General features: G+C 57.0%; 1 protein-coding gene across 1 annotated transcript in view; it reads right to left on the bottom strand.

Annotated features, from left to right (window-relative positions):
* Positions 1-7,044: 7,044 nt before the first annotated feature.
* The window catches only part of FAM20C (FAM20C golgi associated secretory pathway kinase), a 45,671-nt gene continuing 27,820 nt past the window's right edge, over positions 7,045-24,895 (bottom strand). Inside the window, exons 4-10 of the mRNA XM_036932884.2 lie at positions 16,325-16,417; positions 14,851-14,966; positions 10,276-10,456; positions 9,531-9,640; positions 9,276-9,357; positions 8,477-8,536; positions 7,045-7,959 (exon numbers count right to left, since the gene is read on the bottom strand). Of these exons, the coding sequence (XP_036788779.2) occupies positions 7,710-7,959; positions 8,477-8,536; positions 9,276-9,357; positions 9,531-9,640; positions 10,276-10,456; positions 14,851-14,966; positions 16,325-16,417 (892 nt within the window). The 3' untranslated portion in view covers positions 7,045-7,709. The remainder of the gene's footprint in view (positions 7,960-8,476; positions 8,537-9,275; positions 9,358-9,530; positions 9,641-10,275; positions 10,457-14,850; positions 14,967-16,324; positions 16,418-24,895) is intronic.

The raw sequence follows: 24,895 nt of genomic DNA on the forward strand, positions 1-24,895 counted from the left end.
CCCCTGAGGATCCCGCTTCCCCAGTTCCCTGCCGGAATGCAGTTTGAATCCACCCAGCAAAGTTGAGAGCCAGCTGGGGCCCTCCACCCTCTCAGCCTATTTTCCTTTCATTTGGCAATCCTGAGAGAGGGTGTGGGGGCTGGGAGGCCGGGTCGGGGAATCAACAGCAGGCCAGCAGGGCTGTAAGGGTGTTTTAACATATGCTAACTTCTTTATTTCTCAGGACATTCCCATGTTCACTCCCATTTGGCAGGCAACTCGCCACAGTGACGCCCTCGTGCGGCCAGAGTGTATGAGGTGGTAGTTCACACGGTGCCAGACATGGGACGGGCTGGGGACGGGCTGGGGATGCTCACACATCCACCGAGAGGCCCTGGGAGACACGAAATGTGGAAATTCAAGGACAACTGGAGCACCAGCCAGTAGGACTTGCGGCTTGTCCTTGGGAATATTCTCGGACTTTGGTAGTTAAATTAAGGAACCTGAAAGTCCTCACAACATCTCCTGTGACATGGCTAAGCTCCAGAGTAACAAGGTGGTGCTGTTGCTGGATATCGAAATGGAACCGTGACTCATACCATTTATTACACATATGTATGTGGCATAAATGTGAACTTATGGGTCTCAATAACACCCAATTCATACTTGTATCTGGTGCAGAGGAGGAAACAAGAATGGGAACGCGGTAGGAACCCAAGATGTCAGAGGATCTCGGCATCTTGCCACAGCGTACTCTCAGATGGCTGTCATTTTTAATTAAAAGTTGTGTTTGTTACAGAAAATTTATAAAATAGAGAAAGGTATAAAAATAATTCCATCATTTGAACCAGCCACTGTTCACATACTGGGATAGATTCTTCCAATTTTGGAGTACAGATATCATTGTAAATGAGGGGCGAGCTGGCTCTCCTGCTCCCAAACACCCAATGGATGATGCGTGGAGAAAATAAAGAAATATAAAAATTGCATTCATGTCAATTTCCCAAACCCACACAGCAGACATTGAAATAATTCCCTGATCACCATGGCTGAGCATGTGTTCTTGGCAGCCAACACAGACGGAGGCAATTAGCAACCTGGGACTCCTTCTTGGCAAGTAATCATTGCTGCTTTAAGATCAGAAGCAAAATGTAGCATTTACGGAGCCTAAGATTTAAAAAATTCTTTCCAGAATGCTGTATTTTAGTGGAGGCAGAGAAAGAACACAGGTGATTGTACAAACCCTGCCCTCAAAATGGGGTGGGTGGGCTGCCATTCTGACATTCAACACCTCACATACCTGCACCCCACTGAGACCCCATTTCCAATGGCAAAGGAAGTACCTCATGTCACTTCCCACTGGTGTGGTTATGGTCACCTCTGTCCCTCAGTCAATCATTGCAGCCAGGGGGTTACAGTTCTCTCACTGGAAGCACCAGGTCTGGTGCCTGGAGGCAAGATCAGCCCTGCTCAAGCCATAAGACTGAGGCTGGTAAGGGAGTGACTCCCTTCAGAGGAGCCAAGGGTCTATTAAAAAGCCTCTATCAGGAGGTCTTAGGACTGCCTCCTAGCTGGCATATTGCAGAGTGTGCAGCGAAGAACAAACTCTCTTGTTATGCTCATTGCATGGACTTGTGCAGCAGTTCAGTAGAAACAAGGATAGCTAAGATGTAGGAATGTGGCCAGGTGATCCTCTGCTCCTCACAAGGGAGCTTTAAGAAATTGTGAATAGATGGAGAAGACTTTGCAGTTAATATAGAAATCTTGGCACAGTGTATTTTGTATCTATGCTGCATAACAAACCACTCCAAACTTAGCAGCTCAAACTAACAGCAAACAAGCATTCCTGTCTCACAGAGATGCTGAGAGTCAGGAACCTGGGTGTGGCTTAATTGGCGGGGTCCAGCTCAGGAGGCTGCAGTCAGGATGTCAGCAGGGCTGTATCCTCTGAAGGCTCAACAGGGTGGGAGGCTCCCTCTCCAAGAAGGCTCCTTGTGCTGGCACTGGTGGCAGGAGGGGGCCTCCATTCACACATGGGCTCCCCGTGGAGCTGTTCACAGCATGGCACTATAGGGGGTGTCAGCTTCCTCTACAGGGACACAAGAGCTAGAGGCAGTCCAGATCTGCTATAACCTGGTTTTGGCAGTGAGGTGCACACATCATTTACATGTTTCCTATTAGTCTCACTGCCTTCTGGGCACAATGTTGTGGGGCTCACAAGAGCATGAATACCATGAAGTGTGGACCGTGGGAGCTGCGGCCACACATGGGGAAGTAGGTGCCCTTAGCTCCAACAGGGGGTGCTGTAACAGAGCATGGGGATCAGTACTTGGGGGGCTGCATGGGGCATGGGGGTCAGCATGTGGGGAGGCTCCACTGGCACAGGCTCAGGGCCCAGAGATGGTGGTGCCTTGGTGTCACCTAACAAGCTCAGCAGCAGGAGACAAGCAGGAGAGGCCAGTAGGGACCAGTCCATGTGGAGCAGCTGTTCAGCAGTGCTTGGTGAGGGCCTACTATGCGCTAGTCCTCTGTGACAGAATGTGCAAGCAGTGCTCCAGAGAGGAGGCTGATGTGGGGCAGAGCTTGGGGGTCTGCAGAGGCTCTGTGGCACCACGAGGTGCTGCTTCTAGAAGCTTCCAGAAGGCCAGCTTCAGTGACTCCCATGTCCTTCCAGATGAGCCCCAATCTCCCTCTTCTGTGTTGGGAAGGGAGCTCCTGCAGGTTTTATTGGAGAGCAGAACATGTACTCTCTACTCCTGGGAGAATAACCCACCATTCAGCAAGCATTTTAGGGGACCTGGTGCTGCATGGAGTCCCAGAGGGAGGGCAGAGAGCAGGGCCTGGATAGGATGAGGTGGTCACTGGACACTGAAAGGACAGGCTGGCCTGGCCAGAGCTCGGGTGCTGATGGCCTTGCTGGTGGCTTGTCTAGTTGGGGGTCCCATCTGCTGGGCAGCTGAGGTCTTTGCATCCCCTCGTCTTCGGAGGCCCTGGGTGCTGGTCCTGAGCACCAGCAGGGCTCTGGAGGTATGGCCCTGGTCATCTCTGTCCGTGGGCAGGGTCTTGCTTTCCCAGGCTCCCCTCTGGGACCCACAGAGACAGGGCGGAACCAGTGCCATGGCAGGGCTGGCTGACCCAAGCCTCTGCAGCAGCCTGGCCAGTGCCCGACTGGGGCCGAGGTGCCGGTGTGCACCCCACCCAATCCCCTGGCAGCTGACTCATCCTCAGGGCCTCTCCAGCAGCTCTCCCTGCTTATCCCATGTCAGCCCCAAGGCCCAGAGGTGTCCCCGCCTCTTGGAGACAGGTGGACACTGTTCCCACTTTGAAGTGGCTTGGCCTTTGGGGATCTGGCCCAGGAATCTGTCTAACCTGCCCCCAAGTGACCATCAGGCCGGAGATTTGGGGAGTCACTCAGGAGGGCTGGAATGTCATCCTCTTCAGGCCATAGTGGGTGCCCTTGGTCCTCCGTCCATTTCAGACTCCTGGATGGGGGACTGGGAGGGTGTGTGCTCCATCAGCATTCCCGAAGCCCCAGCTCATGTGCTTTGTCCCCTTGCCCACAGGGGCAGGGATGCACCCGTCCCCATTTATATATTGAGTTATTCATACATTTACTTATTCTAATGCAGGAGTGGTCTCTGCCACCAGAGGTGCCCTGGAGCCTGGGCTGGGGTTGTGGCCTCCCCTGCCTGCCTCTTGATTTTCCAGGATGAAGCCTCGGGCCCACTGGTGGCTTTTGTGTTCTTCCCCAGCTTATTTTTTTTAAATCACGCTTGAATTCTTACCCACTGTCTCCTTGGCCCCAAAATACTATCCTATTTGTGGGCAAATCAGGGCTTAACTCCCATGGGGCAGCAGACTTTCACCAGGAGGCATGAACAGAAAGCCCCCATTCTTGGTTTGCTCCTCACCCCACAGGGATTTGCTGGAGCGCCTGGCAGAAGGTTGGTCTGTGTTTCCGTGTATCTTGATTTTGAGGACAGAAATGGGGGTCTGGTGTGGGGATGCTGCCCCGAGATCTGGGTCCAAGCCACTCCATGCCAAGGTCAGGGTGTCATTTCCTGTTGGTCCTGGGTTCAGGGACCTGTGAAGAAGAGTTGGTGGGATGGTGCCTCCCACGGGTGGCAGTTGTGGCCATGGCCGACCCACCCTCGCCTGGGCACGGCTCAGACTGACCCCATCTCTCCTCCCACCCAGCGGCTTTCCCTGCATCTTGCGCTTGTATCAGGGTATGGATGAACACAGTTTAAAACCTCTTAAATAACACAGGGGATCTAATCATGAAAACGGTGGGCCCCTGCTGTGAGGTGTTTTCTCTTCTGCTTTCTTTCTGGCCTGGAGCACATGCCCTCCACGGTGTCACCATGAGCCTGCTGTGCGAGTCTGCAACCTCACCTGGACTCAATGCATTTCCAGGCAGGCGGCTATCTGGCCTGGCCCTTGGAGAGAATCATTCACCACCTTGCAGCTGCAGTGTACGTTCTCCAGCCTGTGTCCTGGAGGGACCACATCCCATTTCCATCTCACAGTCTGTCCCTGACTAAGCCTTTGCCCAGCTCTCCGAACCCTCCTCAGAGCTGGGCCTTGACCTTGGACATCCGTGTCCAGCCTTGCATCTTTGTCTAGCTTTAGCAGGAGTCCTGTTAGATAGGTTTAATGTGAATCCCCCATCCTTAATGTCTGATCAGTTGCCTTGTCCCTCCCCCCCAGGTGACCTGAGCACCCTGGCCTGCCTTCACCAAGATCCTGAGGGGCCAGTTAGGCAGGACCCTGGACCCCTGATGTTTCCCCTTGGTATGTCTCTGCCTGCTGACCCAGTCCTGGGCCGCAGGCCTCACTTTCCATGCTGTCTTCTGCACCTAGACGGTGTCTATACCTCATTGTGCTCAAGCACAACACCTTGAACAAGACCAGCTTTCACTGTGTGAGCTTCTGTCCAGCTCTGGGTATCCTCCAGCACACCGCAGGGGTCTAAACACCTGTAGTGACTCTGCTTGGCTTTTGAAGGGTGGCAGAATAGGCCACCCCAAAATGTGCTTCTTGGTATAAGGATTCTTTTGGGCTGATTCTTTTGACAAACAGCAGACCCGGGAGATGCTCTGAAACAGAGTAGAAATTTACCTGTTGTGAGGACGTTCATCCAGGCAAAGGAGGCCTCTGTCAGCTGGCGTGTCCCCACTCCAGACCCCAAGGAGGTGACTCCAGGTCACAGGAGACTCTTACCCAGGTAGGAGGCAGGCACGGACACCCTCCTACGCGGGGCTTTTCGTGGTTACCCACGACCGGCCTCCTCCACACATTTGTTTTGTCTTTAGCTCAGGAAATTCCAGGGTATACAGGAGACCCATTAGAAACCAGGGACAAAGACCAAACATATATTTCCTATTACACCACAGGCTGCCCTATCAGGGCGTAGACAGGGATGCGCAAACAGTGGCAGTCCCGCTCCCGCGGTGTTTTCACCTGTATGCCTTTCCTGCATTTGCAGAGACAGGTCTGTAGAGTCGCTCCCTTTTTTGAGGTCACCAGTCCTGTGGGGGCAGGCACCACTCCTAGCAGCCACCTCCAAATGCAGTGGCACAGGGCCAGGGCCTCAGCCTGTGAGTCTGGGGGCTGTGGTTTCCTCTGCCGCACCTCCCACCCTAACACCCTGCCCGAATGTCTCCTCGCTACTTCCTGCCTTGCCATTCTCCTTGCTGTTCCTGATTTATGTAAGAGATGGCTGCACGTCTCCTTCACACCCTGCAAGCCTCTGGTGATGCCCACCTGGGTCAGCACAGCATCCTGAGGCCTGGCATGCCCCGGGTGCCCTGCAAATCAGCACCTGGACCCTGAAGCTCAGATTCCTTGACTCAGGGGCTGTGGCCCTGGGTGGTGGTGGTGCTAGGCCTCCAGCAGCCTGGAAGGGGAACACAGGTATGCATCTCCAGGCTGCCCCCTCAGTGCTGGGGGACAGTGGGGACAAAACCTCCAGGTCCCCTCCCACACTCACCCCTTACCCTCCTCTGCAGGGCTGGACAGACAGGGAGACCAGGCCAGGGATGATTCTGGGCATGTCCTGGAGCTGGTGGGTTGGAACAGAGGTCAGGACCACAGGCCAGGGGGCTTTTTGAGGCCACGCTGTCACATCTGACATCCTTGTGTCAGGCAGGGTGTGCAGGCAAGCTCAGCACAGGAGGCAATCTGGGCTTATCCGTTTCATGGTGCTGGTTCAGTCATTCAGGAACCTAAGCCAACTTTCAGGCAGAATGACTCCCCATTTGTAAAAGAAGGAAATTAAAGCTGCCAAGCAGCTCTATTTCTGAGGCAGTGACAATTTGTGTTGCCTGTTTTTCGAGGGGCAGGGAGCAGGGAAAGGTGTCCCCGTGACAGTGGCAGGGATGGGAGTCCAAGGGGCCACAGGTGAGGGAGCACCTAATGAAAGGTGGGGCTTCAGGGCCCGGGGAGTGTGGGGGCGGTGACTGCCAGCTCTCTCCACCCTGTTGTTTCCAGAACATGGGTTGTGTGACCCCAGAAGCCCTGGCTGGCCTGCTGCCATATGCTGGCAAAGCTCTTGGCAACAGTGGGAAGTAGCCCAGGGTTCCAGGTGCGTTCACCAGAGGAAGCCCAGGGCCCAGATCGGCAGCGGGGCAAGCCCTTGGCTGCAGGGGCTGGGTCTCCTGAGACCACCTTGGCCCAGAAAAGCCCAGTGCTAGTCGATCCCCAGGCCAGGCAGACACTGCTGTTCCCTCACTGCGCATAAGATGCCAGGGCTGTGTAGGCTCGATGCTGCCCTCCGGGGCCACCTTGTCTGCAGGGACCTCCACGATCTTTCTCAGAGCCAGCGACCTTGCCTCAGGAGCCACTCTAGCCCTAGCCCTAGCCCCAGCTCTAACCCTGACCCTCGCAGAGCTCAGGCAAGCTCCAGACCCCTCCTCCTTCCAGCCTCAGGCACTGGGCCAGCCTGGGGTACCTTGAAAGTTGCAGCCTCAGCCATGCCCAATTCCATGACTTGCCGGTGCGGAGGGTGGGCAGGCAGCAGGGCATTGGTGTGGGGACCCAGACCCCAGGGAGGCCCTCGACACGCACTGGCTGTATCTTTATTGCACTTTCACCACATTGTGAACTATTCCACAAAAATGCTGATTCCGCCCACAGAGCCTCTACCCCAAGCAAGCCGAGGACATCCCAGGAGCTGTCGGGCGTGCTGAGGAGCAGACAAAGTGGCCACTTACGTCTCTCTGAAACCACACTCGAGTGTTCGTCTGTCTACCCAAGTCCAGGACAGTTGCCAGGAGTCCAGTGGCCTCAGACGAGACTCAATCCTCTAAGTGCGGGGCTCCGGGAAGGGCAGGGACGATTTAATTTTAAGTCAGGTCAGGATGTGAGAGCGCCGGAGAACTCAGGGGGCAGCCTCTTATGTGGGCCTGGGAGGTGGTTGGGCTTATAGGCACCTGTTTGTGCACACATACGCCATGTATAAATACAAAGTAATAAATGAAGGCCTCCTTCCCATACAAAAGGGCGGTGGCCCTCGCCGCCAGGCCGCAGCTGTCCAGGAGCACCGAACACCCCTTCCCCTGCCTCTCCTGGTCTTGAATGAGTAAGATGTGTCCTGTGGGACCCAACGCTGAGGAGCTCACACCCCAGAGGCTCATGGACTCTGGGAGGCAGCCCTGTCCGCTCCAGCTTCTCTGGGCTCATGGAGGGGTGCATGTGTCTTCCCAGTGGCAGCCGGCGGCTTGCGGTCACTACCTCCCAGTGGGGACTCTGTGCTCGGGGTCCAGGTCGTCCTGTACCACGCTATGGAGCCCATCGCTCTCCACGCAGTCCCTGACAGCCTGGAGTATGATGCGGAGCCGCCGGTCCAGCGCCTCCAAGTGCGGCTGGTATAGGATGGGGGCCACCCGATCCTTCTGCAGGGACTCTGCCATCAGCAGGCTCAGCTTGTACTCCTCTTTGGCCAGGAGCTGCAGCCGCAGGTAGGTGGACCTCCTGATCCTGTAGGGGAAAGAGAGGTGAGGCCTGGCCCGAGGGCAGAGGCCCACAGGAGTGGGGTGGTCCTGGGAGGGGCTGGGTCTGGGCCTGCTGCTCAGGGGCACACGGTAAGGGTCCTGCCTTGAAGGAAGGGTGACTGCATTCTTCCAGGCAGACTCGGTGGGGAGGGACAGCCTGCTCACTCAGGAGTCTGTCTGGGTTGGGCAGCCCTGAGGTGCCTCCCTGGAGAAGGCACTGGGCAGTGCCTGGGGCTGCCTCCCCAGCAAGAAAAGGAGGACCTGGGTTGGGGTGTCCTCACCTGTAAGACGGGCTGTTAGGGCTGAGGAGACACTGCGCCTGGGGCAGGGCTCTGGGCTACCGGGGCTGGGGTTCTAGGTGGGGTGCGGCATGCAGCTCAGGGCATGGATGCCTTTCCCCTCTCTGTGCCATGGCAGGTGCGGTGGGAAGGCTTGTGGCCTCAGCTGCGGCAATGATGACAGTGACAGGCCGGCTGCCTGGCTGGGTGGGGTGGACACTGTACCTGCAGCACTGCTGTAAAGGTGCCAGAATGGAGAGCTCGTCATGGGAATATTTTCCAAACCTGCAGAAGAAAAGCAGAGTTGTCCTGGGGCACATGCAGCAGGAGCTGTGTGAGAGGCCCCAGCACAGGGTCTTGTGGGGGTGGGCAGTGTGGCCTGGCCCCTTGGTCCCCAGCCTCAGATGCAGGGCCTGGGGTGAGAAGGGTGCCTGGCGTTCTGGCCCCTGGGCTAAGCAGAAGCTCACGGATGAAGCGTCCTGGGCAGGTCAGCCTACAGTCAGGCCGTAGTAGCGTCTTTCACAGCTGGAATGTGTGACCCACACATGTAAACTGTCCGGGACCTGAGAGCCAGTGTCTCTGAGGCATCTGAGTGCTTGCAGCTTGAATCACTGGGATGTAGAACCAGCGGCCAGCCCATTAGCCACAGGCCCAGCTGACGGGGCAGGGAGGGCCACCTGTCCCAGGCAGCTGGTCCCAGACTCCCACGTGTGGGGTAGACTGCCTCTGCCTGCTCCTCACTGTCCTGCTTTTCTCAGCCAGCACCCTCTCTGGGCCTCAGGCTCCCCAAGACAACACTAAGAATAGGATTCCGTTCACAGGGTTACTGGGAGAATGAGGAGAAACAAAGGCATAAACACCAGAGCCCTATTTACCGCCCAATTGGAGCTGGGGGCCAGCATCCTGGCCACACACAGAGGAGGCCTCTGGGGATGGCCATGTCCCTTTCACTGGGAGCCTGCTCCTCTTGGGAACCGGAAGGTGGGTCAGGCCCTGTGTCTGGAAGAGCGAGAACAGGGCTCACCCTCGCCCGTTGTCTAAGTGGATGATGAACGTCTTGTTCCCAAACTTTTCGAAAGTCTCGTAGTGATGGCGGTCCATGTTGCCTGCAGAGAGAAGCAGAGCCAGCCGCAGCTGCTGAGAGTGTCCTCCCTCCCACCTCCTGTCCACCTGCGCAGGGAGCTCAGTAAAGGCAGGCGCTCCAGCCCTTCTTCAACCTGCCTCGCAGGTCAATGCCCGCAGGCGCTCCCAGTGCAGGCGGCCGGCCCACCCGACGTACCCATGAGGAAGTCAAAGATGGTCATGTCCATGACATCCAGGATGCGGTGGCTGCTGTCGTAGGGGGGCGTCTGCTGCACCTCTTCACAGTAGTCGGGGTCCACCTCCCATCTGTGGGGGAGCAGTATGAGAATCCAGGCCCCTCTGTACGTACAGGGAGGGCCAAACCAGCTGTGGGCCACCCAGATCAGCACAGCAGGATTTACACGGCAGCATGAAAGACTGTGATTGAGAAAGCTGTCACTGCAGAACAGTGTCTGGAGGAGGACTTGTGCAAGCCTTGAGCTGAGGCTGCATTAACAGGAGTATGGGGTGGGGAGGTGATCAAGCCACACCATGTGTCCCAGAATGACCAGCCTGGAGGCTGTCAGGGTTTTGGAGGGTCACTGTTAGGAAGCAGGGCCCAGCATCACACCCGCAAGGACATCTCTGCAGCTGGAAAAACAGGGGGCGTCTCTCTTGCACAAGGGACAGAGTTGCATCCAACACTGACAGGTGACTTCCAGAGACCCTGGTGGGCGGCCCAGCCCACTGCAGGGCTCTTCCTGATTCTGAGTGTGCGGCCCTTTCTTCCCACCTAGTTGTTCAGGGCCCCCCACCCTCATTCCAGCCACGCGGGTCAGGCAGGCTGGGTCTGCCTCCTCCTCTGCCGGCACTTTCACCTGTGTGGCCTCTGGAGCTTGTTTTCTCGCTGTAAAATGGACAGAAGCCAGCACCCCCAGGGCCCCAGGGCCCTGCTCACTCACTCTGCCTTCTTGCGCTTGTGGTAGGACCGGCGCCAGGGGTTCCGCCACGTCTTCCTCTTGGCCAGGGCCAGGTCCGGCAGGAAGGCTGCCAGCGAGCCCTCTATCTGGTCTGGCCTCCCACACAGGGCGTGCTCCGTGGAGCAGTAATAGGAGCACTCGCCGTAGAAGCAGATGTTGTTGGCTGCCGGATGGGACACAGCGGTTACAGGGCCACATCCTCCCAGGCCATCCCCACCAGTCAGCCAACACTCTCCAAGCCGTGCCTGCCCCACCTGCCTCTGGGTCCCAGCCGACCGACAGCTCCCACCCTGTCACAGGAGGTGGAGGCCCGGCAAAGGGAGCTGGCCTCACCAGGCCACCAGCAGTGGGAATTAGTTAGGGCCTGAACTCAGGTTCTTTCCAGTCAGCCTCAGAATTAAGGGACTGGCATTGAGGGATATTCTAGAGTCAACGTTCAATGGCACCAAAAGGCATTCACACCACAAAGGAGGTGAAGAGACATCCAGAGTGGGAGAACATGTTTGCAAATCCTGTATTTGGTCAGAATCTTAAATTTAGCATATATATAAAGAACTCTTCCAACTCAGTAATCAAAAGATAAATGACCCCATTAACAAATGGGCAAAGGACTTCAATAGATATTTTTCCAAAGAAAATAAATGCTCAACAAGGATACAGAAAAACGCTCAATACCATTAGCCATCAGAGAAATGCAAATCAAATTCATCACTCACATCCAGTAGGATGGTTTTAATTTAAAAAACAACAGATAGTAACAAGTTGTTGAGGATATGGAGAAGAAAGTGAAGCCCTAGTGCACTGCTGGCGGGATGTGCAATGCTGCAGCCGCTGGGGGAAACAGTTCAGTGGTTCCTCGAGAAGTTAGAATTGCCGTGCGGCCAGCGATTCTGCTCCTGGGCAGTGCCCAAGAGAAATGAGAACGTACACAAAAGCTTGTCCACAGATGGTCACAGCGACACTATTCACTAAAGCCGAAGAGTGGAGAACGTGAATGTTCGTGGGTGGTAAATGGATAAACAATGTACCGGTGAAATGTAACATATTTAACTGTAAAAGGAATGAAGCTCTGGCACCTGCTAGACAGTTAAACCAGGGGAACATTGCTCTCAGTAGAAGCAGCCAGTTGCCCCAAGGACATGTGCTGTTGGATTCTATTTAAGGACGTGTCCAGAGCAGGCAAGTTCACACAGAAAAATTGGTGGCCACTGGGAGCAGGGGGCTGGGGGGACAAGAATGGGTAGGAGAGAATCAGGGGTGACTGCTAGTGGGGACAGGGCTCTTTTGGGTTGAGGAAAGGGTTCAGGAACTTGAGAGTGGTGAGTTGCACAGCAGGGTAAAATGTGCTAAAATCCACTGAGTTGTACACTTCAAAATAGTAAATTATATCTCAATAAAAAGTAATTTTAAAACATGGGTACCACTTCTCCCAGGCCTGCCAGCTTGCCATGTCCACGGCTTTATGGCTGGAGGCCCTGGCCGGTTATCTCCTGCTGATCAGGGTGGTTCTGTGCTTGTGCGTTTACTGATGGATCCACATGCTCATGTTTAATTTTTCTATTTGTGGAGAAACCCTCAAGAGCCTGTGGCATAAAGAAATATGGAGGCTGGAGCCCCAAGGGCCATCGTCCAGCCTCTTCCCACCTGTGCAAATGCCCACAGGCATACTCACCCACCATTGGAGCCAGATTGCAAGCTGGCAAGGATCTCCTAAACCGTGCACACACAGGAGCACCAGCCTGCAGTCCAGAGGGGAGGGGAGCCTGCGGGGGACCCCCCCTGCACACCTGGCACACAGCATGCCCTGGTCCGCATCCCCCCTCCCCTCCCCCTCCCCTCCTCCCCTCCCCTCGAGACCAGGAGCCAGCCTGGATAATTACTCTGAGAACCATCAAAGGGAGGTCAGTCTGTGCTGGCAGTTTAGGTGAACAACACAGCCTCAACCCTGGCTGCTCCGTTTCCTGAAGGAAATCTTGAACCAATCTCACTGGCCAGAGCCTGGAACTCGCCGATCTAACAGGCTAAACTGGCTTTAGAGAGACTCACGTTGGAACAGGAGGGCATTTCACAGCCACAGCCTCTTCCTCCACGGACCCAAATCCAGGTGGGCTCCGGGTCCATGGTCCCCCTCCTTCCTAGCTGGGACCTCGGGCCTTCACCTCAGCCATAGCTGCACCTGCCGTGGGCCGAGGACTAACAGGGTGAGCAGAGGGCTTCTGACACCAGGAGGGGGGCTGGTCAAGGTGAGCAGTGTTTAGATCGCCCCGGTGCTTGGGGTGGGCTTGGGGACGAAGGGGGCAAACCCTCCTTCATCTTAGTAATAATGATCAGATAGATGGGAGAAGGCCAGGGCCAAAGGTGACCTGGAGAGCCCGCCTTCCCCACACTCTGGGGTCCCCTCCTCTACCTGAGAACTTGGGTGAAGGGGGGGCTTCCCAGAGGCAGGGAGCTGGCAAACATGGCTTTCTACAAGGACCGAGAAAGTCCCTCCCTGTGTGGCCTGAGGGTTGAGACCAGACCCCTCCCTCAAGGCCTCAGGGGTCTGCCCAGAAGGAAGCTGAGTCTGAAAAAGCGAGAATGAACCATGCTTGCCCCACCCGGACAGCTCAGGAGGCAGCGGCCATGCAGTGTGGGGCTGGGCCCCCAGGGAGTGGCCTGAACACACCAGCTGAGCCCTGGGAACCCCTGCCCTCCATGTCCATTTAGACTGGACACAGGGTCCACTCTGTGTGGACAGAGTCCCTGTGGCCACCCAGCCAGACGTGGCAGGAAAAAGAGCCAATTTCAAGACGCAGGGGCTGAGTGGCTGGGAGGGGACAGGAGGGGATCCTGGAGTGTATAATGCGTCTTGTCCTGCAGGAGCTTACACAGGTGGCCCCCCTTGTAGAAACCTGCAGAGCTGTGCCCGGTGATGGTGCACCTCTCAGGGTACATGACACATGGTGATAGACATTTACCCAAAAGGTTCAGAAAACGTGTTCTGGGAATGAGAAGACCTGGGCTCTGAGCCAGCCTGCCTCTAGCAGCTTCAGTTTGCTTGTGCACGTCCACGTTACCTGCCAGCCGCTGGCCTCCACCTCACACCCATCCACCTGCTGGATGCACAAATTTACCCCTTTTCTGATTGCCTCAGAGGAGAGCTACTCAGGGCCTGACAGCAGAGGGATGTCTGTGTGCATTAAAGGCTGCACACAGGCCTGGTTCCCCCAAAAGCTTGCATCTATGGCAGTTTTGGGGGTGGATGGGTCTAGAAGTGCAAGCAAAGCACAGATTTGCAAACGAATCCCAATATCACTTTTTCTAAACGAGATTAAAGCTGGCTCCCATCCTGCTTTAGAGAAAACTTAATATTTCCAAAGGCTTTCAGGAAGAAATCTGGCTGGCAGCAGGGGTGGCGGGAGCAGCAACAGTGTGGCTAGAGAGGCTGCATGTCAGAAGCTGCAGGTAGAGCAGACCCTGGCAGCACCTGCTGGAGGAGAGGTTTCAATAGTGTGCACAGACCAGGTGACTGACAGTTCCAACACGAGCCGAGGTCGGGGTGGAACACGAAACCTCAGTCAAACTGGGGAGGGACATGTCTCGATGTATCTGCGTACCAAGGAATGACTTGTCTTTCATTTGTAAAGGACCAGTAGTCCTGTACGACCAGACATCAGTGCTGGGACTCTGGCCACGTGGCTCCAGGGCTCCTCCCTTGGGAACCCAGGCTAAGGCTGCCTTTTGCCCTCCGGCTCGGGGGAAGGCCCTCTGCACCGAGGGAAGCACAACTGAAAATAGAAATCTCTTGATTTGTCTCCCTTTCTTGAGATTTCAAATTCCAGGGCTTGCACCTCAATAGGGGGATGGGCAACAATATGTAGCTGGCCCTCCGTGGCTCAGATCTCCAACACAGCAGCACGAGGGGGGCTGGGCCGCAACATGGGCAAATCTCAGAATGGTGGCATTGATGAAAGAGACAAGGATTAGCGCCCTACATGCCACCGCTTTGTGCAGCACTGTGGCAAAGCAAACTCCTGTAGAGACAGAAGCAGACAGCAGACCGTGGGGGACACACAAGGAGGAGAGGCCTGGGGAATGTGGGGGGGGGCACTTGTGGGCAAAGGGCTCTATGTACACAGGGCTCTGTGTACACAGGGCGCCAGGTCGCTCCTTAAGGGACCAGGGGCCCACACTCCCTGACCAGCTGCTGGGATGAGGACAGGAGGAGCTACATAACTCTGCCATGGGTGAGGGTGTTGCTGGGCATTTTCAAACCTAGGGCTTCATTCGGAGAGTAGGGGTCTGTTCTGGCTGCCCCACCGCAAGAGGCACCCCAGTTTCCTGAATGAATTCACTTTGTCTTTTAACACAAACAAATGGTAGGAATAAACCGTGTGCCCAGCCCTGGGGATGGAGTCCACATGCAGGACCATTTTCCAGAACTCTAGGTCATGGCGGGGGCTGTGCCCCCAGGGAGGGTGTGGCGTAGGGTGATGGGTGAGGGGCAGGATCATGCAGTGAAGCCCTTTTGCAGAACAGCCAGCAGGGTGCGGGGGGCTGTAGGCTGGGGGCAGGTACCTGGGGAGATGAAGAAGGTCCTCCACAGCTTCTTGTCCCGCGTGACGTCACGGATCTCCTTGGTCATGTTGATCATCCTGCCGGCCACGGGGGGGACGCGGCGGAAGTCCAGGATCCTGAGGGAAGGGGCAGGGAGAGGGCCTTTGCTTCTGTGCCCTCTGCGGCTCTGAGCTCGGCCGGTTCTGCCACTCTCCATTCCCATAGGCCCAGCTCTGGGGCCTGTGGCTCTGCCTGCTGGCCAGGGGCTCTCAGAACTGGCCCACAAGGACTGGCACTTATCTGATATCAGCCCTGTGAAGTGCCTGGGCATGGAAACATGCCCCATTTCAGGGCTGAATTTAAAACAGAATTAAGTTTGATCAGCCAGGGTCAGTGGAACCCTTTCTTTAGCCTCCCTGCTTGCTTGGTTGGGTCCAGATGTCCTGTGAGCTTCTTGCTGATCCTGGACATCCAGGGGTCCTGCTGCACCCTCTGGGGAGGGTGCACGCTGTCCACAGAGGCTGCTGCCTCCTGCCTCCCACCCCTCCCCAGCAGGCATGCCTGGGCTCATTATAGACCAGGGCGCCTTTCCCAGTGAGCAGCCCTCACTGGCTTTGTTGTACCTGTTCCTTTCACAGAAAAGCTCTTTTCTGGGCTCAGGCTGTTCTAGATGATGGAAATTGTTGAAAACCTGACTTGGGGATTCCTATAACTACCACATAAGATTTTAATCTTTTGAGAAAACCCAGGTCTTGCAAACTTCAGTGTGTACATGAAGCACCAGGGGTCCTGTTACAGCTCAGGCCCCGGTCTGCAGGGCTGGGGTGCAGCCCAGGTGACACAGATGCCCGAAGCTTGGAGCCGCTCCCAGGTCAGAGCCCTGCAGTGTGGGTGTGAGCTCTGCAGGGCTGAGGTGGGGGTCTCCCAATCCTCTGGGCCCTCGGAGCTACTCCCGAAGCCAGGCCCTGTACTGCCGCCCTGGAGGGTGCAGAATGCTGCATGAGCCCAGGGGTGGCTGAGTAGTTGCCCCACACGGTCACACGGTGGTCACCTGTCTTCACCGAGCAGCAAGGGGCCAGTGAACCCAGAAAGGAATTCCCACTGTGGCAGGCGGAGTGGCCCCAGGAGACAGGTAACACAGGGCACCCTGACTGACTTTCTCTGTGTTGACTCACACCACTCAGTACTCCCTCCTGCTCTTCTGTTTCCTTCATTCCCAGCAGCCCACCCACCTACCCGTGTCACCAGCTGTGTCTGAGGGTCCATGGCCGGGCATTGTCTGGTGTGAGACACACAGCAGGATGTGTCCACCTGGGTTATAACACCGGTGGGGCCATCTCTGTGTTGGAGAGGTCAGAGTGCTTGTGAGCATGGGCCTCGTTTTTCTCTTCTATATGATGGGGACAGTGATGGGGTGACCGGCAGGGTGTGGGGAGGGCAGGGGACTGAACTGTACAGAGGGTTTAGGCTCCAGGGGACAGGTGGGAAGGCTCACCTGTCCAGGTGGAAGGCAGCGATCTCCGCATTGTGCCTTTCATAGTCAGAGAAGTAAAAGAAGTCGGGTGGCGTCTCCTGCTCCCTTGTTTGCCTGGAGAAAGCGGACGAGGCAGGAAGGGCTTATCACTGGGCACGTTGCCCAGTGGAAGGGTGCACGTGGCCTGCACCAGCCGGTGAGCAGACTCAGATTTCCAAGAATGTTGGGAGCCAGTTGTTAAGCATAATCGTCATTAGAAATTGAGTTATATAAACGTACAATTAAATAATAAACATTTAGCTCTCACTGCTTCCCAGACGTCCCACAACACTTCACTGTGCCCTCTGGAGGCAGCTGCAGCCCCCGTATTCCAGCTGGTGCTTGTCTTCACACCTCCACCTTGAGTGACCCCGTGGTGGGTGTCCAGTCTGCCATGGGGGGTACTCACACTGTGGAAACTGGCAAACCCTGTGAGTCTGGCTTCTCCCCTGCAGGGAGCTGCTTACTGAATCTTGGGGAGCCATGCCACCACCAGACAGATGCTCCAGAAAGGCTGACAGCAAAAGGCAGCCCCTTGCCTCTGAGCCAGATGGGGCGGCACGTGAACAGGGAGCTCGAGGACGGTGGAGGCGCCCGGGTAGCAGAGGAACCACCCCTAAGCAGAACCGGGAGTGTGAGCCGGAAACTGTCCCTCAAGCTGCTCTCGGCCTCCCATCAGCTTCCTGGACAGAGTTCTTTCCCCCGGGTCACGAGGGAGGCTGGGAGCCTTGGGGACCACCTGTGGGACCCCTTTCTGAAGTCTACGTGAGGTTAGACTGGGCCCTCTGCCTCCTGCCCTGACCCCACCAGGGCCCTCTGCTCTCTGCTCTCCTCCCTGAGCCCAAGGAGAGACCACCTGTTTCCCACATGTGTGCCCTGGTCTCCACTCTGCTGTCTGTCCACATCGTTCCATCTTCTGGGAAGAGTTTCCTTTCCTGTCCCCCAATGGCCAAGCTGGCATTCCCACCCAGCCAGCCCAGGAGCTTTCGGCACAAAAGGACTTCTTACTCAAAGGAGTCTGGAGTTCGGGTAGCAGCGCCTACCAGAGTGCCCTCCGGGGTCTCCACAGTGTACATTAACACCATAAAGGCTCTGACAAGGCCTGTGGCCACTCTGACTCTTGGCCCTACAGCCACTATGGAACCCATTCTGTTCAGAGTGCATTGTCATGCTCTGCACTCTTGAGAACTGCTGGTTAAGCTTTCAATTCATGTCACTTCTAACCCCCACTCACAGGCGCAGTCTCCAGTGCCACAGTGAAAATGAGCCGGTGCTCACCCCTGACCCTCATGAGCAGTGCTGTGCACCACCCCACAAGGGCCACCACGAAGCCAGAGCTGGGCCTCTGACTGCTCCTGTGCTGTGCTGGCTGTTCCCCACAGCTCATGTGTGCTGAGCTGAGCCCTGTGGCACCTCCCTGGGGCTGGCTGTGTGCAGCCCTGGTCCAACCCTGCAGGGCCTTAGCTCCCCCAGGGGAAGGGCGCACTAAGGAACCCAGGACCCCCTGGTTTGGATGTCCTGTGCCCCACGGTGAGCTGGAAAGCTTGCCCCTCCATCCTGTCCACGGGGACGGCCACGGGAAGGGAAGCCACGCACTGGGCTCTCTTGAAGAGAGAGTGTCATTCTGTGCCATCAGCACTTAACAGGGACAAGGACACATGGCAGCTGCAAGCATGTGACCTGAAAACGTGGGGGTACTTGCCCATCATCGTCCAAAATCGTGTCAGCAAACAGGCTCCCTGCGTGAAACTGAGGTCAGTTCTGTGCCCTGCCTCCACCTTCAGGAATAGCTTCTGGGGTCACCTTCCAGGCCGGGCCCAGTGGGCAAGCCAAACCCCAAGCCCCTAAGAGTTTACCAAACACTGCCGGAGAATGCAGAACAGGTGAGAGCCCAGGGCCTCACACATGACCCTGCCCATACCTCTCTGTGATGAAGCTGTCAGCACCAAGAAGCCTGGGGCCACCCCTTATCTTGCCGTGGATATAGATCTCCTATTTTCTTGGGGGCCACTCCCCTGGATGGGTTCCAAGTCTCTAGTCTGCTTCTTGGTGTGGGCCTGGCACCCTGACCTGCTCCCCCTCGGCTGCCCAGCAGTGCACACACTTCCTGCTGGGAGAGACCCATTGTAGCACACTGGCACATACAGCTTCAGGTACTTGGAATGCACTGGTGCAGTGGAGAGCTGGTCTTCAGGCCTTATTCTAATCCATTTAGACAAACAGGCTCACGAGGCTTGAGGGGGCTGTGCCAGACGCTGCAGCTCTGGCAGGCGGAGCTTTACTGAGGCCTCTGTCCTATCACTGTCCCTCCCTTGGCCTGCCTTTCCTTACATGGGTGGGGTGGTGGCCTGGGTCCTTCTCCCTCACTCACCTCTCCAGTTCCAGTGCTCTTAGCCAATTCCATGCTGCCCTGCCTTATGCGGCTCTGCCTGCCCTCATGGCAGGACCTTTCTCCCTACACCCTCTGAGCCGGGCCTTGCCCTGGCCACCCCTCCAGGAAACCCCTCTGGGATCACTTTGTCCCTTGGGGGCCTCTCTCTCCCTTGCCAAGATAACCCCGCAGACACAGCACACATCAGCAACAGGGCACTGAGGACCACCTGTATGCATGGGGACCCTGCCTCACCCCCTTGCCCCACCAACCCCCATCCTGAGACCATCTGTCAGGCCCACCCCCACAACAGACCGCACGTCCCCAGGTCCTAGCTCTGCCACCAGCCAGTGTGTGGGCAGTGAGAACCCCTCCTCTAGGGACCGAAGATGGATGAGGTGTACTGCAGGTGCTCAATGCGTGGTGGGTTTCACTTGCAGTGCACGCGGATGCCCATAGCTCTCCAGGCCTGGCTGGGCAGGGAGTGGTGGGCCCCACCCTTGTCTCCACAGTGGGCAGCAGCAGGGGGCAGACTGGTGAGAGAGCCCGGGGGCAGAGCAAAGCTGGGCCAGGATGTTCGGTTGGTCTCTGACCACCACCACAGGCCACCAGCACACGAGTGCTCATGTGCACACACGCACGCTTGCAGACGACCCGATAGGGGATCAGAGGGTGTCTTTGCTGGGGTGGCCAGGAGCTCCCATCTCCCTGGAGGGTGCCTCCCTGTGGCAGGTGAGGTAGGTGGCTGACATGCAGCCGCCCTTCAAAGCCACAGGGTGCAGGCCCATCTCAGCTCCCCAGACTTAGCCCTCCCCACCCCATCTCCTTGGAGCCTGCGCCCAACCCAGGGTGACTGCTTTCAGAAACCTCCCACGCTGCCCCTCCAGTCCTGCCATCCCCCACACCTCGCTCCTGATGCTCAGCACTAAAACTCCCAGTCCACCCAGCCCCGGGGTTTGCCCATCTCTGCACTTGCGCTGTGCTGTGCCCTCTGCCCTTCCCCCGCCCCATGGCCTTCCTGGAAGCACAGATGAAGGCGCCCCATGGGAAGCCTGGCCCTGCTACACTAGATCCTTGTTTGTAGGCCCTGGGGGCAAGAGCGCCTAGCCAAGGGCCTGCTTTAAAGCATGTGCTTAAGAAGCTAAAGAAGAGGTGAGGAATTGATGGAAGCCCAGAGAAGGGGCATAAATCTACCAGCAGCCTTAAGCTCTTCTCACCCTCATTTCTTCAATTTCCATCACAATGACCACTATGGCCATCATCATCTCCATCGCCACTACTATCACCACCACCTCCATGGCCATTACCCCTACCTCATTGTCCCTAACCTCTAGTGCCTGATGTGCACTGGCGATGCTTGTGGCATTTGCACAGAAGTGAGCGTGTCTGCCTGACAGTGCTGTGGCTCTTGTTCCCCTCATCCTCCCCTGTGCACTCACGTCTGAGCAGGTCGCATACCTGGAATCCAGGTGCCTCTGAGCCCTGTTACTCTTGGAAGAGTGCAGCCACTTCCTGGAGGCTCTGGGATCAGGTCCCAGAACAGTTCCTGGTTCCCACCTGGGGCTTTCTGGTGACCTCCACCCCCAGGCTGTTCAGAGGAAGAGGCAGCTCTGTTCCTAGCCCCAAGGCCAGACTGGACTCCTGCCCAGCTGTCTCAGATCCTGGATGCCTCTTTCCCAGAACAGCCCACAAGTGGAGAGATGTGGTCATAGAGTGTGCATTTGCCTGTGTGCCCAGAGGCTCTCCAAGGGACCATGGGATGCCCTTGGGGCCTCAGTTCTTTGGGTACACCTGCAGACAGGTGGGGCACTTGTGAGTGGTGATCAGACCCTTGAGGCTGTGAGCTCCTTGGGATGGGTGCCCAGGTTAACTCCCTGGGCTGAGCTGGGACTCAGGGAAGACCGAAGGGATGGAGGGAGGGTGCAGGATGGAAGGTGCCTCTGGAATGGGCCTCCACAGGTGCCCGGGCTGGCAGTGGGCAGGCTGCTCCAGCTGGGAGGCCCGGGGGAGCATGCTGAACTTCCCAATCCTCAGTCCCAGCTATAAAACGGGGATAATCAGAGCTCTGCTATCATCTGAGCGGGTCAGTGTGCACACGCATGGAGAGCTCTCAGTGGGAAGAATGACAAGAATCCTGGGCTAATTTATGTGTGTAAAGAAGTATAGGGCTGGTTCCCTGTTGGTCCTTCTGCTAAGGCTTTGCACCCAAACAAACAAGGGTAGGGACAGTCTGCTGGTGGGATACTGCCAGTGATGGAAGGGTGAGGCTAGGGTCACCATGCTGCCACCCACACAAATGGTCTGGTGACATGACAACCTCCAACAGCCATCTGCTTCCCTCCTGGTAGGTCCTCACCAGCCAGTCCACCCCTGAGGGGAGGGTGCAGGGGTTTTAGAGCTGTGTATGTTTGCTGGAGGGGCACGCTGGACATTTTGGGGGCTGGGCTGCCTGGCAGGGGAACAGCATGGGGCACCTGGGGGGCTGGGGACCAGCAGTACAAGGCAGTGAGAGTAGAGGGCACCTGCTCCCCCTGCAGGGAAGTCGGCCACGTCTTCCACTTGCTGAGCCATACCAGGAGCAGAGGGTGCTGCCCCTGACCCAGCCAGCTGGGCAAAACACTTTGGAAAAGTACTGAGTCCACCACACCAGGCAGGGGACTGAACTCTGCTGACCCAGCCACGTGGTAACCACCCCTTCCTCCAGGTGTCCTGGCAGGGTTGTGTGTAGGCAGGATGGCAGGTGGAGGGTGCGGCCCACCAGGCTCTAGGCTCTTCCTGGGACAAGGGCGTGGAAACATGAGGAGCAGACGCTATTGGGCCCTAGGGCTGGCTGAGCACCCAGAGGTTGGCCTGCCCGGGTGAGGGGCGGGGAGACCTCATGGCTGGAGTGCAGCATCCAGGAGCCACAGCCTTCTCCTGCTGACCAGGAGGGAGGGGGCGGGCGGCCTCTCCCCTGGGATCAACAGGGATGGGAGAGCCTCCTTGTCTGGCCGTGCCCTCCTGGGGGCCACTGTGCCCACAGGGAGCAGCCTGCACTGGCTCTGGCCTTGGGGAACATGAAAACCCTCATAAATCAGCAGCTGAGGAGTCAGGCTCAGCCATGGCCAAAGCAACCGTTTCAGTGAAAGACACCGGCAGTGGGCCTGACCGGGTGAAGGAGGAAGCAAGGCGGAGCCTGGTGGAGTTCGGGAGGGCCGCCTGGATCCCGGGGAAGGCTCTGTCTGCCCTTGCTTTCTCAGGAAGCCCCGGACACGTCACACTGAGCCCCACACGCCACTAGAAGGCAGGCACTGGAAAGCAGCCTCCCGGGGTATGCCCAGCAGCCCTGAGACCCTCAAATCCTAGGTCTGCTAAACTCCAGTGAAGGGCCACTCAGGACCAGGTCTTGGGGACTCCTGCACTTCCACATTTCTTCTCCTTCTTCTCCAGACCTCACCACACCCAAACCGCCTTTCTTAAGAGGGGCTTCCCTTAGCTCTTAAGGAAGCACAGTACGAACTGATTGTAGTTATTCATACTGAAGTGAGGGTGACTACTATGCTGACCTCTCCCAGGAATTCTGTAAACTAATATAGAATCTTTGGCAACACAAAGCCACACAAAGGACACAGTGATTTAGCAACCTTGAAAAGGTTGTGAAATTGGTCTGTTTCCTCCAGATCTGGTCACCCCATCACTGCCAAAACTTCCTACACTTTTAAGAAATGACAGAATGTTTTGAGAGAAGGTGCCTCTGTTTTCACAGAAGCCAAAGAGAAGTACAATGTAGTAAGTATATCCTGTGTCCTGCACAATTAGCCCTTGGGGAGCCCCCCCTGGTCTCCCATCTTTGTCACCATTATAAGGATAAGAAAGTGTGAAGTCAGGAAAGGGGACACAGCTAGAACTGGAAGGCCCTGGGTCAGAAGCCTGGTGCCTCTGACCCAAATCCTGTGCTTTCCTCAGGGCCTCCAAAGTCAGACATGGCTACAGCTATATGTCCTTAAAGTGTTTCCTCCCAGATCAGCACCACTTCTGGGTGCTGGACCTTCATGGGCCTGGAGCTGGGCACACCAAGGCGGGAGATGCACCACCAGGTCAGGCATTCAGGTTCCCATGAGGACACAGGAAGGCTGTGCCACAGGCCCAGAGGTCTGGCTGCAGGAAACATTCCCTCTTCCCTGAGACAGATCATGGCTCTGGTGCATGATTCCTGTACCCACCATGACTTCCATTTCTGTGGGAGGCAGTGGCCACTAGCATGCCCCACTCCTGCAAGGCGCTCTTCCCAGCCCTGCCGTGTACACTGCCGCCACCCCTCTGCCACCATCACTGGGGCTGCCTTAACCCTTTGACACCTGTCACAACCACCTGCCTCCTCCGTGGAGTGCAGCTCCCTCCACGGCTCCCACTGTTACTGTTAACATTTAACATCTCAATGTGCTTAATTTGTGGGAATACTTTGGTTAAAAACAGAGAAAATGGGTAACATATTACCAAACCTATGAAATGATAAAAGTCAACATTTATATGGCTCTTACTATGGTCTGAGCACCCCTGAATCCTCATGACACCTGGAAGTGTCCCCATCCTGGAGACAAGGACGCAGCCAGGCAGAGGTCTCTGCCCACCAATGAGGGCCCCGGGCTCAGGTCTGAGGCTGCTCAGGGGTCTGAGATAGGAGGTTGTGCTGGGGAGTGGGCGGGCTGTATTCTCTCTGCTGGACACCTGGGGAAAGTCACTGGTGGGGAAGGGCCTGCCACATAGCCCACCCTAATCCCACCCACCCAGGCTTCAGGGAGCAGGGGTGCCAGTGGGGCCCTCTGAGAAGTGTGGCAGGAGGGCAGCTCAGGGGACACCTCCAGGACCAGCAAAGACCTGTCCTTGCCCTGCTGCTGGCTGCCCACCAGGCCTGTGTGGAGAGTGGAGGCATGCAGCCACACGTGAGTGAGCCAGATGCCTGCCTGTCAGTGGGCCCCACAGAGCAGGGACAGCCGAGCTGAGGCCACTGGGGTGGGCCCAGGGCCCAGGGTAGAAACACAAATGCATCCAACTCTAGGAAAGGGCAGCTGGGCAGCTGCTCAGGGCACAGACTGCTGTCATATGGCTATTTTGGGTCCTCTCAGAGCTAAGACCCCCAGGGCCCCTCAGTACAGATGGGAAACTGAGGCCCAGAGAGAGCATTTCATGCATTGCTGAAAAGCACTGCCACCCTGCAGGCAGGCCGAAAAGAGACAGCCTGCAGAGTCTGAGGAAGAAGCCACCAGCATGCTGCCATTGGAGCAGCGCGCTGAGCCTGGAGCCGCACAGCTGGCTGTGGGTGCTCCTGTGTCCCCAAGGTGCCTGCAGGACAAGTCAACAACCTCCTCTAAGCAGGTGGGTGAACTAACAGCCAGGGCTCCCCTGAACACCCTCCCCACCCGAGGATGTACAGCATGGCTGTCTGGGTGGCTTCCTTTGGGACCTTGGGCCTCAGGGACTTGTCCAGGGCGCCTCCAGCCCTGGCCCTTCCCTATCAGGTCATGCCACTCTGCCACCCCCTCAGACTCCCACTGCCCCCAGTGTCTCCCTCTCCAGGGTGCAGCCCCTCTCGGCCAGCCCTCTGCCATTTCCCACCACTGTCCAGCACGCCTTGAGCAGGCAGAGCCTGACGGCAGTGCCAGTTGCTGACACAGGCCCCTTGCCACTGTGTAAGCACTACCTTCCCGGAAACACATTCACATGACTGCTTTCGTGCTACGGGGCAGAGCTGAGTGGTTATGACAGAGGCCACCTGGCCTGCAAAGCGGAACTGCTCACCCTCTGGCCCTGCACAGGGGTTTGTTGACCCCCAAGCCGTCAGTTCGCTTTCCCTTCTTAGCCCGACCACCCTCTGTAATCACATACCACTAAGCCGCATCCCTGTCTGCTGGCCCGGGGCCAGTGCTCCCTGGACAAGGGCAGGAAGGAGGGATGGCCTGTAAGGGGCGCCTCCCCTCCCCCCACTGTTCTGCGAAGGACCTCAGGTCCCAAGGGAGCCAGAGGAGCCCCTGTCCCCAGCGCAGTGATGCGGACACGGCTGAGGACGGTCGGGGACCCACCAGCCCTGTGAGGCCCTGGCCAGGCCCCTGGGGCTAGGAGGCGTGGCTCCAGCAGGTCGCTGAAGCCTGGGGACCGCTACCCCAGTGATGGGGCTCACGAGAGGCCCGCTCTGCCTCACTGGC

This window comes from Manis pentadactyla, chromosome 10, assembly GCF_030020395.1.
Source record: "Manis pentadactyla isolate mManPen7 chromosome 10, mManPen7.hap1, whole genome shotgun sequence".
NCBI classification, from domain to species: Eukaryota; Metazoa; Chordata; class Mammalia; order Pholidota; family Manidae; genus Manis; species Manis pentadactyla.